The sequence below is a fragment of the Puntigrus tetrazona genome, chromosome 13 (genome assembly GCF_018831695.1).
Source record: "Puntigrus tetrazona isolate hp1 chromosome 13, ASM1883169v1, whole genome shotgun sequence".
In the NCBI taxonomy this organism is placed as follows: Eukaryota; Metazoa; Chordata; class Actinopteri; order Cypriniformes; family Cyprinidae; genus Puntigrus; species Puntigrus tetrazona.
In genome coordinates this window covers 19,005,004-19,022,168 of record NC_056711.1, presented here as the reverse complement: position 1 = coordinate 19,022,168, position 17,165 = coordinate 19,005,004, and the positions used below count along the sequence as shown (strand labels likewise).

At 37.4% G+C, this 17,165-nt stretch overlaps 1 protein-coding gene and 1 pseudogene across 1 annotated transcript in view; both read left to right on the top strand.

Annotated features, from left to right (window-relative positions):
- The first annotated feature begins 3,199 nt into the window (after positions 1–3,199).
- On the top strand, positions 3,200–12,866 carry LOC122357017 (annotated as a pseudogene).
- Positions 12,867–13,302: 436 nt separating this feature from the next.
- The window catches only part of LOC122356839 (acyl-coenzyme A oxidase-like protein), a 33,036-nt gene continuing 29,173 nt past the window's right edge, over positions 13,303–17,165 (top strand). The window contains exons 1-3 of the mRNA XM_043255910.1: positions 13,303–13,346; positions 13,747–13,900; positions 15,757–15,846. Coding sequence (XP_043111845.1) covers positions 13,303–13,346; positions 13,747–13,900; positions 15,757–15,846 — 288 coding nt within the window. The remainder of the gene's footprint in view (positions 13,347–13,746; positions 13,901–15,756; positions 15,847–17,165) is intronic.

Below are 17,165 nucleotides of genomic sequence, written 5' to 3'. Positions count from 1 at the left end.
CGTCCGCTCGTGATTTCACCTTTAAAAAAATAAAAAAAAAACGAAAAAAAAAATCCAAGCCGGCTTTCTGACTGGAGATCGAGCGCGCGCTGGAGACGAGCCGCTCACATTTTTTTAAAACAGGTTTTACAAGTTTGCTTTTTACAAGTTTGCTTGCTTGCTGACTGACGGCTGTGTGCGGAAGCTGCTTTCTCGGGATCGGGTCTGGGAGAAGAGCTCACGGATGAACTGTTTGTCTGCGCATCTTCTTGAGTCATATCAGAAATAACAATGCACGCTGTATGGCCAGTAACTAGCTCACACACACACACACACACACACACACACACACACACACACACACACACACACACACACACACACACACACACACACTGCACAGTATAGTCAGGCATATGTGCACAACAACAACAAAAGAAGCACACTTTTCATATATTCTTATATTATTGTTACATTGATATTAAAGTAATTTTAGAAGTCAGGTTATCAGGTCAAAATAATAATAATAATACAGTTTAGACAATCATCTGATAGATGGATAGATGGATAGATAGATAGATAGATAGATAGATAGATAGATAGATAGATAGATAGATAGATAGATAGATAGATAGATAGATAGATAGAGATAGATATTGATCATAGATAGATAGATAGATAGATAGATAGATAGAGACATATATACATAAATAGATAGACATATATAGATAGATAGATCATTGATAGATAGATAGATAGATAGACAGATAGATAGACATTTATACATAAATAGATAGATCATATATAGATAGATAGATCATAGATAGATAGATAGACATAGATAGATCAGATATAGATAGATAGAATAGATAGATAGATAGATAGATAGATAGATAGATAGATAGATAGATCATATATATAGATAGATATAGATAGATAGATAGAGATAGATAGATAGATCATATATAAATAGATAGATAGATCATATAGATAGATAGATAGATAGATAGACATATATATAGATAGATAGATAGATAGATAGATAGATAGATAGATAGATAGATAGACATATAGATAGACCATAGATAGATAGATATAGATAGATAGATAGATAGATAGATAGATAGATAGATAGATAGATGATAGATAGATAGATAGATAGATAGATAGACTGAGACAAGGGAGTTTACCTGATAGCATATATAATTTTAGCAAGAATTTTGACATATTGGTACACTTATCAAAATATGCAGATAAAGCACTGCCATGCACGTGTGTATAGTACGTGGTATAGCTATGCTAAAATGTACTTTGTCGTGTTCATGCTACACCGTGGGTGAGATTATGGCTGAGATTATGGCCGATGCATGTACCCTAACACTGCGGATCATATGCACGTTCGTGTCATATATACGCTAAAATCCATTCTTTTTCTCGCTTTTTAGTCGTGCTATTTATAAGCACGAGACTGGGCTGATAAAGTGGAGTAACTGTGTATAAGATTCATTTAGAGTAAGTACTGGAGCGTGGCGCGGAGGTCTGTTTTCACCTGGATTGGTCTATGAATGAATGGTTAGGTGACTGTAAGACGTTATGTATGCTTAGTAATACCAGTCGATATATATGCATGCTGATCAGTGATGAGAATAACGGCGTTACTATCGGCCGAGTAACGAGTTATCAAACGAATTACAGTTTGCCTCGTTACAAGGTCTCTGTTAGTGGGCGGAGCTAACGCGCAAAACGCATCTCATTGGCTGGCGCTCCATGTTCTGATTTCAGCAAATCAATTTTAGCGAGCACGAACAACGTGATTAATATTCATGAACCCCGCATCTCATTATTTCTAGTGCGTTTTAAATTGCCATTAGTAGAAGGATTCAGCTTTTTATAGAAACACTAAATGACAAACAATATCTTAAACACCGCCATGCTGAATGCTAAATTATATACTAAACATTATAATGCTTTAAAAAAATGTCAGCGGCCATTAAATTTGCAACATGCCATTTACGCTAACTGCAAATAGAAATGCATTCTATTTACACCAGGTGAAAAGAGAATGTTTTCTTAACATAGAAGCCATTCACACTAAATGCAAACAGCAATAGATTAATATTCACGTTATTTATAGCATTCATTTTCTTTTATATCAGCACCTCAGTAATAAAAGCACATTATAAAACAGAATGCAACTTGGTGAGTGTAAATGTTCATTTTAATTCAAAATGATGTCTATATGCCCAAGTAAGCGTGTTGGTATGATAACATTTTATATGACTCCTTTTAAGAGGCTTCTTTTTATACCGCTCCTTTGTGGATTAAGTTTAATAAAAAGAGCCTGAGCTTGGGTTGACTGTATGAGGATCCTTGCAAGATTACAGTCATTTTTGTACACATTTATTACAGATATATGTTGTATATAAGTTGCACATATATATAAAACATACGCTACAGTATATTGTTGACATCATCAGCTATTCCTAATGTATGCACATAATATACCCGTTTTACTGTATGCATTTTATGTCATATAAACTGTATGTCTTCATCTGCCCAAAGAATGCACGCTTATGTAAAAATCAGTATTGCTTTAGAGTAACAAATATTACCGCACGAGCAGTAAGGGGTACTGTTTTTTCGAAGGCCACGCTGACCTGTGAAGCAGCCAGTAGTTTATTTGTGTCTATTTGCGTGGGCCCGGCGCCTGGCTGTGCCATTGATAAGAATGGGAGGAGCAATCTAACTTTGACAGGACATAATGAAATCCTGTAGAGCTGTAGGTTCGCTTCTCTCCTTTCATATAATGGCATCATTGCTGACTGCTACGCGTTATCCTTTTACAGTCCTGTGATAAAAACGTCACCTTTTTACTTTCACACACACAAAAAAACTTTAATATTTAAAAACTTTATTATTTTGAAAGTAATTTATCACTTTTTGTGATATTAAGGTCGAGGATACAACAGGCATGAATCAACATTTTAAATAATAAAGATTTAAAAAAACTTTAATTCTTTTTTTACAAGTAAAAAAAAAAAAAAAAATTTTTATTGTTATTTATTTTTTGGTCATTATTATGATGTTATGATTTGACAGCCGTGTAACTTTAAAGATTTCGCAACCTCGTAAACGAGTACAATTTGTGCGCGATAAAAAAAAAAGAAAAAAAGAAGCGAACTCGGCCGCGTTGCCGCGCAACGCGCTGACATCACTCCCAAACGCGGAAGTGGAGTGTTACATTTACAGTTACAGTGAAAGTGAAAACACGAGGAACTCAAAGTCATGTTTTCATCCGAGAGTCGAATACGGCCCAGCAGCCTCGCCGGGTATCTGGACGGGGAGTTTGGGCAGATTAAAGATGCTTTTCGTGACGCGATTTCAACGTGTGAACTGTTTCGGTCCAACAAGTAAGTAAACCGTGTTTCTTTAAAGACTGGTTCACGCGAGTTATATCGAGTGCATAAAAGGTAACAAACGGTCGTCTCTTGGAGGCTGTGCGTGTTTGTTTTTTAAACATTTGCATCCATTTTGCGCCGATTTCTCTGTGTGCAGTTATGAACTGACTCTGGATCAGAGCAGAGACCTGACCGCAGAAAGGCTGTATCACACGTTAAGGCTGCCTTTCATGAAAGAACACCTTCGAAATCAGGTACATGAGAAACGAGTGTCTTATGCACGCATTTATTACGCATTCGAAAAGCATTAAGGCGATTCAATAAACATTGCCGCATTTGTAGTACTTCAATTCATTTGGCATTGACCTAAAAGGCTTAACATTACGAGTTAACATGGTACAAGTCCTGAAAACATGGTAAATTGAGCACATTTACACCATAAAACCACTGCATTCAAAAAAACACGCAGGAAGTAGAATGTAACTTGAGAGTAATGCCTATTTAAAACATGCTTTTTGTGTTCGATTAGCTAAAAGAGAAGCAAAAAGGCTTTATAAACAAGAGTTTGAGCATCACTGAGATCATCTGCTCCTTGACATGGCCACGGGAGTCAAGGTCGGTCCGTTTTATGCTATGCACCGACAAAAATGCTGGTTATGCTTGAAAATCGGACGCCAAGAAACTCATTGCTCTGTTCACAACTGTTAAAGCGATTTAGCCTTGCATTCTTAAATTCCAGTTGCTTCTGCAATTTGCTTGCTGTTATTTACGCTGTAACTTTGAGCTTTGGGACATTTGCATGTAGTGTTGGCATGCATTTGCATGTAAGATGCATTTGAATATCACACTTCGCTGTAACCCTCAGCTCGGCGTCGTGTGCGGCCTGTACGGAGGCGCCGTCAATAACCTAGGCAGTCCAGAGCAGAAGACCAAGTGGTATCTCCCCATTTCAGTAAGTCGGGAATGAATTCTGTGACCTCAGTAGATGTGCACGAAAATGTTTGCGAGTCAAAGTCCTGATCGTTTTGTTCTCCGTGCGCTTGCACACGCGTTGTTTGTTTATTGCAAGAATGGCTGAAGTTATTGATTTGGAGATATAGTTTACCCCGCCGTTTAATTCGGATGAAAGCTTCCTTGCCCTCATATAAGATGCAGACGAGTTTGGAGAGATGCTCAGCTGGGGGGTGCTCTTGCTGCGAATGGGTGCCGTCAGAATCCGGGTCCGAGCGGCTGATGAAAACTTCACGATAATACACACCACCCCAGTCCATCAGTGAAAAGCTGCGTGTTTGTAAGAAGCAATATAGCAAATACGAGTCCTGGATAATTAATTTAGCTTCTTTCATTGAAAAAGTCATCAGGGAAGAAACATGCGATCAAGCACAGATTAAGCACCACAGTCCCAGAGCCGTTCTGTAGGTCGATTTTTGATGTAAGACAACAATAAGTGATAGACTTTTTTTTAAATGCTTGATTTAAAGTTAAAATGTCCAACTGATGGATTTGCTTTTCACGAAAGTGCTTTTTTGCTTCACTGCTATCCGACGGTGGCGTGGTGTGGATTATGGCAATGTTTTTATCAGCTGTTTGGACTCTCGTTCTGGCGGCACCCATTCACTTCAACGGGATCCACTGGTGAGCAAGTGATGGAGTTTCTCCAACTCCGTTCGAATGAAGAAACAAACTGTATCTTGGTGTCCGGGGTTGAGTGCATATTTGGCAAATGCTCATTTTGGCAGTTCCTTTAATGACAGCGCGACATGTCCTGTGCTGAATTGCAGGAGTTAGAGTTCACAGGGATGTTTGCGATGACCGAGAGGGGCCACGGCAGCAACGTCCGAGGCATTATCACCGAGGCCCGATACGATCAGTCCACACAGGTGATCATTCCACTTTTCCATCAACCCGAAAATCAAAACTCGGGCATCAGCTCGTAAAACCGTAAGACATCGGACATCGCGCTTGCTTGTGCAATAAAATGCATTTAAGATTTATACAATCAAGGTTAAAAAAGCACCAAAGTAACGGTTCACAGTAACCTAGGGCGTAATTAAATCAAATTTCTAATTAGGGTTGCCACAATTACCTAACAGTTCAAAAGGCAATAACTGTTCCACTTAAGATGGCTTTCTAGAGGTTAAGGATTTTTTCGCTTTTAATTTAACATTTTAATGCATGCATATTTTGCCGTTTTGTTTATAAGTGAAAGACGAAACCAATCCAACGAATTGAAAGGCTATAGAAAAGCATTAAAATGTTTCCAGCTTATTTATTTTCACATGACGTCGCTTCAGACACCATTCGGCGTGAACTGTGTTGCTCGCGATGACAATTTCAAGCGATTGATCGACAATCGCGATTTTCGTTCGACGCCAGCTCTAGAAGTGACTTATAAAACAGCTTCACCCGCCGAAGGCCGTTCGTGTTCGCGCTTTTCATTTCTCGCATCGAGAGCCAGTCGCAGAGTTGGGTTGAGCTGCTTCCGATGGTTGTTTCCGCAGGAGTTCGTTATTCACACGCCTTCCCAGGACGCTCAGAAAATGTACATCGGGAAGCGCCATGAAAGGACATTACGCTGCTGTGTTTGCTCAGCTCATCATAAAAGGAGAGTCCCAGGGTAAGGCCGGCTTGCTCAAGCTCACCTATTAGCATCATTTCGTTTATCGTCTTGCATGATTCATCAGCAGTCTACTTAGGACCTGCTCACATTAAGCATCGAATGCATCATGCATCTATTAAACATGACAGAATCAGCTCGCGTTTGGGTAACCCGTACTGCGTGTATATGACTGATAAACCATGCATCTTATTGAGAACATGGCCGTCTCAGGTCCCCACTGCTTTATTGTACCCGTGCGTGATCAGAACGGGCTCATGTGGCCAGGAGTGACGACCATTGACATGAAGCACAAGGAAGGTAATACGCTAACTCTATTTTACAATCCAGCCCTGCTCAGGTACGCTTTTTTTAAAGATTAGCCGGTTTTACTCCATGCATTTTTTTTGCACAGGTCTGCACGGAGTTGACAACGGCATTTTGATATTCGATAACGTTCGGATACCACGGGACAATCTGCTGAGAAGGTGAGCGGACGGACGGGACGCTGTGGATTAGAGAAACACAAAATGGAATGAGTTTCATTCTGTTAAAGCACAGATTCCCTCAGGCACGAAATATACGAAAAGTGTGATTAAAAGACACGAAAAAAATCGATCAAAATTTATTTATTTATTGGGGGTTGTTTATTTAAGCTTTTAATCTTATTTGCGAGTAGGAATCGTGTGTTATTAAATGGTTCGTGAAATTTGGCCGTTAATAATTGAATAATTGAAATTCATTAATGAGAGAAATCTTTTTTTTTTTTTTTTTTTTTTTTAGAAATCGGCAGAAAGCAAAATTATTTAAATAGGGCTTGTGTATATGTTTACATATTTAGCTATTTTTATTCATCTTGTTATTGTTTAATTTCAATGTGATACTTCTTTTCAAAGTTTCCATTTGATAATGTGTTATGATTTATTTTATTAGATGACTAGAAGATTCTCATTAGAACACAAAATGTAAATATATTTGTGTGTGTGTGTATATATATATATATATATATATATATATATATATATATATATATATTAGATATAAATGAATATATATATTAGATATAAATGAATATAAAATTAATATTAATAATAAAATTAATAATTTAACACTAGCTTCTTTAATCTTTTTGTATTCTATCTATGTGTTTTCTTTTTATTTATTGTACAATAACAAACCAAAAGGCCTTTTACACTAGCTTGTTGTACTCTGTTTCTATGTTTTAGTTGTTATAGTATCTATAGTTGACATTCTTGCTCTTTTGCTGCTTTGCTCGTCTGTTAAACGTAAATGAGTTCTGTTTATGTGTTGCAGGTTTGGTTCTGTCTCCGCCGATGGTTTGTACTCGTCTCCGGTCCTCAGTAAAAGCAGTCGCTTCAATGCGATGCTCGCGGCTCTGACGCCCACCCGCCTCGGTCTCACCGTACAAGCCATGGCTGCCATGAAGGTTAACATTTAACACAGCAGTAATCCGTGTTATTACCCTGAAAACATGATTCATATGCAACACCACAAACCTGCATCTCTGTGTGAGTCAGTGATGCTTCAGATTCACCACAAGAGGGAGACATGCAGTTATTTTTCAAGCTTAATATCGTGCTATTTTAGCATTATTTATATTTATTAATAGTATTATTTTAATTATCTTTTACTTTTATATTTGGAGTTCTTTTTATTTTAGTGATTTTTTTAAATGTCAGTTTTTAGTTTTATAATTTATTTTATGTATTATTTAAAATGTATTTTTTTTTATTTAACTATTTCAATTTGATTGTATTTTAGCATTTTGAGTTTAGGTTTATATATATACATATATGTATAGAGAGAGTTTATTTGCAAAAAGAGATAGTTAATCGTAAAAATAAAATGAACAAATATAATTTATTAAATGAAATAAAAACTAACTTATAATAATAAGTACATTTTTGAAAAACCATGCTGTTTAGTATGCTATCATGATTTTATTGTGTTAGCAGTTTTAAAAGTTTTTACCCAAACTGCATTTTGTTTGAGATTAATTGAAATTGAGAATTTAATTTTTGCTAATTAATTCGCATACGTACACACACACAAACATATATACAAAATTATATATAAAGTTATATATTCATATATATATTCATAAATATATTCATATATATTTAATATTAACATTTTTTTCTCATATTTCTGACCTTCTATCTTGTGAAAAACACAAAAAGGCATTTTTTCCATACAGTGAAAGAGGACTGGAGTCGCTTCAAATCTAGTCAAAATTTAATCTATAATTTCACAATACACATACTTTAAAGCAGCTTTCTGGAACAATCCTGATAGTAATATTTACGTATTTGAAATCATCATGCTTTATAGCTGCATTTAACAGATTATGCTTTGTGACAATATAGTGCTAATATAGCAATATTGTTATATAGTGTAATATATGCAGATAAAGTTAAATGTACAATACTTATATATATATATATATAAAGAGCTTGGCGATAATATAGTGCTGCTTGGTCATTCTGCTAAACATCATGTGTGCTTCTGGTTTGTAACAACTTGAGAATGAGCATAAATGATCATAGGGTGCATTTATTAATTTTGTCCAACTTTGCACGCTGTGTTTTCTCTACAGTTGGGGCTCGTCATTGCAGTACGCTACAGTCACAGGTATGATGTAAAAAAAAATCTGTGCATGAATGCGTTGCAACGATTGGTGCTAACAGATCAAAAGAATTCCCTGTAATTATTTATCACCAGTGCATCGACTTTCAAAAGCCATTAATGCGGTGGCAGGGGAGAGAAAAATAAACAGGTCCTAGAAATGAGTGAAAATGAGAGCGGCGTGATGCATGGAGTTTCTCCTCCTCACCGCAGAGCACATCCAGTTCAGAGGATACTCTCTGCTGCGTCTTCCTCACATGTGGCCGATGCGTGTGTGTGTGTGTGTGTGTGTGTGTGTGTGTGTGTGTGTCTGCGTGGGCGATGCTGGGTGTCTCTGAACATGGCATCCCCGGGCTGAAAAAAATGCAGAAGGAGGAAATGTTTGCTTTCTATAGTTGCAGGTTTTCCATTTGCAAAACCCGGCACACACACACACACACACACACACACACACACACACACACACACACACACACACACACACACAGACACACACACACACACACACACACACACACACACACACACAGACACACACACAGACACACACACACACACACAGACACACACAGACACACACAGACACACACACACACACACACACACACACACACAGACACACACACACACACACACACACAGACACACACACACGCACACACACATCAGAGGAGGAACAAAGAGCCAGCACTCTGGTGCCAAAAAGCGTATGAGCGCTCAGGTGTGAGAGAAAAACCACACTCGCAGTTTTCAGGCTCCATGTTCTCAGCCCACCACACCTCTTCTTATTACGACACGCACCACAAAACCTTTGCACTTCAGACTTTCTGAGCAAGACGTTTTAAGATTAAAAACAACAGCGTGCCATCAAACAGTCGGTGGTCACGGAGGGGCTCGCTGAGTCCTTCATTGGGTGTTTTAATGGTGGCAGGGCCAGTGAAGAGATTGATGCCCAATGCGTCATCGCCATGAAATGGACATGATGATTGGGAAATATTCATTTGCGCTTGTCATTACAAAATCACATTACCACGATGTCCATAAAGTGACTTTTATTTTTCACTAATATCACTGAGCCATTAGTTCATACACAGCACCGTATGAATTATTGTGCTACTATAGTATTTTGGAATAAGTTTTTTATCATTTTAATTTAAATTTTAAGGATTTATTATTGTTATTTAACATATTAATATTATATTAATATTTATTAAATAATAATAATATATCCATATGTTTTTTATTTCATATATAGATTAAGTCATTTTCATTAGTTTTTATTGTTTTATTTTTATGGCTTTTAGTCACTAAAAAAATATATATATATATATATATATATATATATATATATATATATATATATATATATATATATATATATATATATTATTATTATTATTATTTTATTTTTTTAAGCAAAAATGTATCACTTTGTCATTTTTTTATTTATAGTTTTTATATTCGATTAAGCATTTTTTGTGGTACCTAACAATGACTGTACTGTCCGTCAGCCAAGCAGAATTTAGTTAATGCGGTCCTTCTATAATCTTACCGACAGCCAACGGTGATTTATTGCCACAAAGTCTTAAAATATAATCTTTAATAACAAATAGCATATTATTTGATAGCAGATTATTATGCAAGTAGGAAGTATGTGGGAGATAAAATGCGTTGTAATTTATTATGTTGATGGAATGAAATGGCGAGAGACGCGCTGTTATGAAGGACAGTTGTTCAGATGGCAGACGGCGCTCATCAGTCTTCAGGAAATGTAGGTGTTTGCTTGCATCATGTGGTTCCACTATGTCTTCCGCCGTCTTATATATGTTCCGCTATAGAATACTGTAGTTCAGAACAGTTCCTAGATCAGCGTTCCTACAAACGAACTGAACTGAGGAAGACGACAGTGACCAAAAGAACCCTACCCGCGTTTGTTCATGTTAATAACAGAAGTGTTGTTTTTATACTATAACTGTAGTATTTGTTAATAGTTAGATATTTAAAATTTTGTTAATTCTGTCACGTGGTTTTGCCATTTATTTTTAAATGATAATATATAGCTTTAATTAATTTTATTAGTTTTCATCATGAAAATAAATTGGTTAAATTAAAGCTATATATAATACTTTTATTACAATATTATGATACCTATATGATAATTATATTATTATTTATTAAATGTTTTATTTTTAGTCATTTTAGACTTTTGTATTAGACTTCAAAAATGTATTCAAAAATACCTTCTTGTTGGATATTTCGGTTGCAGAATAATTAATAATAGGTGACAGACTCTGCAACTTCGACACTTACTCAACTAACTCGAACCAACGGCTGCTTATTGTCCAGTAATTAATCATGTGATGCACAAGTGAACTGTGATTCGATTCAGATAGTGAACTGAATCGAATCAACGCTCAACTAAATGAAAAAGAATAGCGTCCTTTTTTTTTTAGGTTTAAGTTGTTTTTTAACTTATTTTCTTTTACACTCTGCCATATAGATAAATGTGACTCTGTGAATGTCTATAAATACGGTGTTTCCACAATAACATCAGTAACCCGATGTACTTCTGCATTGGTTAGAACATAAACTCTGTTTAACTAGAAGCAGAGAAGACACTCAACTTTAAACGAGATATGTCACAATAGGATTTCTGTGTGGGCTTCTCACCTTTAAAACCACACACACACACACACACACGCTCGCACGCGCTCCCATCTCGTCTGCTCTGTGGGGAAGCCACCTGCAGATGTTAGATGTAGAGATACAGTTTGCGGTAGTTAAAGACTCACAGGTGTACAGAACTCGACTTCAGTACGGCAGAGAGGCGCGAACACACAGAGATGCTCGACCAGACGTCCACCGCAGCAAGCCTTCCTCCGCACACACACCGGCGCATTGCGCTGCGGTTAGAAAAGCGGGGTTACCTGGAAGGTTACCGGTTCATTTCTCTGTGTGTCGCGGGACGCCCGCCCTTAGCCGTGACCCCCTTTGAGCGTCTGTTTTGGTTTGTATGTGATTATGTGACCGTGACGGAGGTTTTCTTTTGAACATAAACGCACGTATTCTTATCACTCATGTCTTCTGCAGTCGCAGACAGTTCGGCCCGAAGGACCAGGACGAGGTGAAGATCATCGAGCACCAAACACAGTATCTGAGGCTGATGCCACACCTGGCTGCTGCCCTCGCTCTCACCTTTACCACCAGGTACATACTTCCCGTCCACGGCCACATCCTTTTGAGTGTGAACTTTTTATTTGCATAGACACGAAACATAGTTTTTAATGCACTAGACAGTTTTGAGATTCGGGCTGTCATAGAGTGCCGTTTTAGGCTAGCGGAAAGACATCTTTCAGAGTGCACTTTATCTATTTGCATCTGTTAAATTTCAATTACACAACACTACCTGAGCAGCACTTACATTCTTTCAAATGTAAATTGTATGTATTTATTTATTTTCCATCTTCTGGATGTTCGCGGTATTTTCTGAATTCTGAAAAAACCTTTGACTAATATATATAATATTCTGATTTCTATTCTGGAGTTGCATGCAAATGAATGCAGAATTTATTAGATAATGTCAGAAAACGTAATTCTTTATTAATGTAATCAATTAACTGGGGAAGCACGGCGATGTTTATTACTAACCTTTTAGAAGTACAGTGATGGCTGTTAGAGCTTTGGAGCAATTTTTTTAGATCAGAAATGCAATTTTCAAAACTGCTTGTCTACATCATAAAAGCTGTGTCTCAATCTTTTGAACAAACTGAGTGCTTTCATGAAACTGCATTTGTCTGCGGTTTCCTCCACTTTCTGCTATGGTCTTACCCTTCAAAACATCTAGTCGTCAGTTTACCGTATAAGTCATTCAATGCAAAATGATTGATTTGGTTGTCATAAACATATTTCCTACACACTTCTATTAGACTGATTTACCATGCACTGTTTTTCTCACTCGCTTTGGCTCAGTTCTCCACAGCAGTAAGTTCAGATCTCTGAGCAATTAGCTTCTTGTTCACGTCAGATCGGGATTCCTTATTGATTCGATCGCGAAATTAAATAAATGTACATTTATGCATTTGGCAGATGCATGCAAAGTGACTTCCGGTTCATGCATTCCCTGGAAATCGCAGCCGTGACCTTGGTGACGCATCGCGCCGTAGTGTTTGACCTACAGGAATACTGCAAAATGAAAATAAAATTTGAGATTAAAAAGACACTTTTGACTTAACTGTTATTTTCTGCAAACCTTGTGTTGCAAAAATACAATTTTCAAAGACGATGATTTCGGTCCTCACCATCCATCCAGTAAAATTTTTCATATTTTATAAAAAAAAAAAATACTTTTATAATGATATGCTTTGTGTTAAAGTTTAGTTTAAAGCTCCTTTTTTAAAGTCATAGAAGCTCTGTCGTGGATTTCTTCATTTTGCTCTTGAGAACGCAGAAATGTGAAAAGGATCCATTGTATTTTGTAAAAGCTAAAAATACTTTTTAATGGTGAAATAAGCCTATTAAAATGGCACGTACAAAATCTTGCAAAGTTGTAAGACATACGGTAGCTTTGGGCGAGAAATCATTTTTGCTTGGTTTTCTATAAATGGTCTGGGTGTCTACAGAGAACATCCAACTGTGTAAAAACTACCAAGAAAATCATCTTTTTTTCATCATACATGTCCTTGAATGACACAGGAGCAGTTTTACTGGTCTCCACTGGAGGTCTCTGTGTTTGTGTGATTCAGGTCACTGGCACATTCTGAGAAATACCACAGGAGGAGAATCAAAGGAAAAGAGGAGCTCAGATGCTTCCTTCTGAGAAACCACTGCAGGTTTCACCATTATTTATCTGACTCATCTGCGCTTTATTGCAAATAAAAGAGATCGAAAGTTTGATGGTCAAACATTTGTGCAGCAGAAGCCTGAAGGAGAGATTTTTCATTAAATATTGCGCATAAAAATGGCTTTTTGCGCCGTTAAAGAAAAGCCATTCGTCATAACGATTCTGTTTTGATATTGCAATTCATTTTAAGATCGGTGCATTCGTTCCTGTAGCTCAAGCGCTAAAGCATGACTCCACCGGGATGCATTAGGTTTGATGTGTTCGTACGTTCCCGTGTTTGCTCTCAGGTATGCTGCAGATTTGTTGGACGATGCTTTGTGTCAGGGTCAGGACCTTCAGAGCAATCGCGCTCTGCAAGCTCTCGTCGCGGGACTCAAAGCCTACAGCACGTGGGAGAACGTCGCGTGTCTGCAAGACTGCCGAGAGTGTACTGGAGGCATGGTGAGTGTGTGTGTGTGTGTGTGTGTGTGTGTTCTTGCACCTAAACACACACGTATATACACCGATGCTAATGTTATGTGGTGCAGAGACGTAACAGAGTCAAATACATCCTGAACTGTCAAAAAATAACTTGCATTGACGTTTTTGTAGCCAGCGGCGTGTTTTACATACTATATTCTAATGCAATTTTTAATGGATTTTTGCTTATCCTTTTATTTTTATTATATTATTATATTCGTTTAAAGCCTACTTGGAATATCTAGGTCCGTTACAGAGCAATTTGAAATGGTTTAGTGAATCCAGAAAGTGACAAATCATCAACCACGTTTATTTGCAACGTAGATTTCTCGTGGGTTTTTGGCTTTTTTGTATAATAAATGTGAAGGCCCCTTTGTAACCTTGTTAATAGGCATTTTTTTCAGCTCACAGTGCTTGCAGTGTGAAAAGCATGTATATGTTTAAAATGCGTGAAACCACAGAGCTGATGTATAATCATAGTGCACGATTTTATTTTCACACATCTGACGTTTCATATTTTTGGTCTCACTTAACGCCAAACACGAGCTTCATAGCACTTGTTTTAAAGGAACACTCCACTTTTTTTTTTTTGGAAATAGCCTCATTCTCCAACTCCTTAAATCATTGAATCTTCTTAGACGAGCAGCATCGCGTTCAAAAATTGACCAAAGACTTTTCAAAAATGTTCCTACTTACAACTTGACTCTTCTGTAGTTTTGTCGGGTAGCAAGATCGATGGAAAACGAAAAGTTGCGATTCCGATATGATTAAGAACTATACTCTCAATCCGGCGCAGCATACGCGTTGATATCACGCGACGCTTGTGGAAAATAGTCCCCAGCTTGCAAGACACGCTCCCTGTGCAAACAAGAGGGTCTGGCTGCGGTTAGGTGCTGAGTGACACTGAAACTAATGAAACTGCTTCAAAACAAACTCAGAAAATCAGTTTAAGTGGGCGCATATTAATATTAATTGGTCAGAACGAAATAGCTAGTTTCTATTTGGTTTTGTGCTAAACGTATGAGGTTAAATCAGTAAAGTGGTCAGACTTTGGGTGAATAGTTCGCTCAAACTTATCATTATTGTGATGAAGATGTGGTTCATCGGAACAGAATTGGAGAAATGTACAGTACATTGCATCGCTTGCAGGTCCTCTGCAGTGAATGGGTGCCGTCAGAATGAGAGCCCGAACGGCTGATAAAAACATCACAATAATCCACAGTCCATCAATGACTGTGTCGTGAAATGAAAAGCTGCAGGTTTGTAAGATACAAGTCCATCAAGACGTATTTAACCTAAAAATATATCCATAATATTGCTTTCTCCAATTAAAAAGTAAAACACTCTGAATCAGCTGGAAAAATATACACAAATCAAGCACCATCTACATATAAAAACCATTCTAAACCTATACGTGGGTGCATTTTGATGCGAGAGGACAACAGGAGATAGACTTTTTCACTCCAGGAAGCATCATTATGAATTATGGATATTTTGGTGAAAAGTGATAGTTTAAAGTCAAAACCTCCTTAAATGGTGGATTTATTTAGTTGTTTATTGGTAGACTGGGGGAGTGTGGATTACTGGTGCATCATAGCGATGTTTTTATCAGCTGCTTGGACTCTCATTCTGACGGCACCCATTCACTGCAGAGCATCCATCGGGGAGCAAGTGATGTAATGCTTCATTTACGAAAATGTGATGAAGAAACAAACTCATCTGCTTCTTGGATGGCTTGAGAGTGCATTTTGTGCATATACTGTGTGTCACATGTATATTTTGATGTCCTTTAGCCTCTTTTAAATAACCGCTGTGGTTGATTTTTTTTTTTCCTCCAGGGCTTTATGATGGAAAACCGTATTCCATCTCTGAAGTGTGACTCCGACGTCTTTGTCACATTCGAGGGCGACAACATGGTCATGCTTCAGGTATTCATAAGTACTACTTCAGATGACGCCACACAACAAAAGCACTCATAAAACTGGCCAGCAAGTATCAAGGAGGGGGGGGGGAATGCTTGGTCACAAGGGTCATGTTTATTACCCTCTTTTTCCTTAAGGTTGTTATTTGTTTTCCTACTTATTTTAGCGCCGTTCCCTTAATATAGTCCAATATCACATTTAAACGCCCATGTTCAGACAAACAAGACAGTGTAAACAGAAAACACAGAGATATCTACATGACGACCGCTTGGAGGGAAACAAGACAAGTGGCAATTATTTAAAAAATATAAACTGTGTCTCACAAACTAAATTGAATTAAGTGAATTATGAAGGCATTGGAATAAAGGGATCATTTTGATGCGATCGCGCACGATTTGATGGCAATAATGTGTCCTCATTGAGCTCGTTATTAGATAACTGCTGAGGTAATTAGGTCGGCTTTGTGATTCATTTTCTGCCGGCTCTGATCGATTGGACACATAGGATGACACACATGCGCACGTAACGGCTCAAACACAGCGTACGCATTCACAGCTTGACGGAGCCTAAAGAGATGCTGAAATTAGATCATCCCCTTCTGCGGCCAAATAAAGTCATGCTAGTGAATATTTAGAGATGGCGTTGTCATTTTTACACAAGGGAAAAGCCATTAAGAAGAACAATATTCAAAATCGTAAATGTGCACGTTTGTCTGTCTGGTTGGAATGCTACACTTGCAGTTTTGAATGTTATGGAGTATTATACTTTGGATAAAAATTGTACATTTCTCTAACGCTTCAGCTTAGCAATTGCGTTTTCGCATTGCTTCAGTTTATATTTGTTTGCATGTGCATTAGGGTTAATGATCTCTTATGCTCATCGTGCATTTATTTAAGCAAAAATATATTGTGAAATATTATTACGATTTAAAACAACACTTTTCTATTTGGATATTTAGTGAAATGTAATGTATTGCTGAATTTTTTAGCTTCATAACTCACATGATCCTTCAGAAATTCGGATATATGCTGATTTTCTGCTCAAGAAACATTAATTATCATTATTATTATCGCTTTTGAAAACAGTTGCTGCTCCGTGTTTTTGAAGAAACCAAGAGGTGATCTTAAACGCATATTATGAGAAAACAAAAGCGTTTTTTTTCCCTGTGCATGCATGTATACCTATTGTAGGAGACTCCCAAAACAATATTAGGAGGCTTAAAATGGCATAATAGGGGCATTTATATCTAGCAGGTCAGGTTCAGTGACGCAGCAAGTCCCAGTCCTTCTCCCCGGACAGTCGCTGATCTCCAGGGATTATGTCAC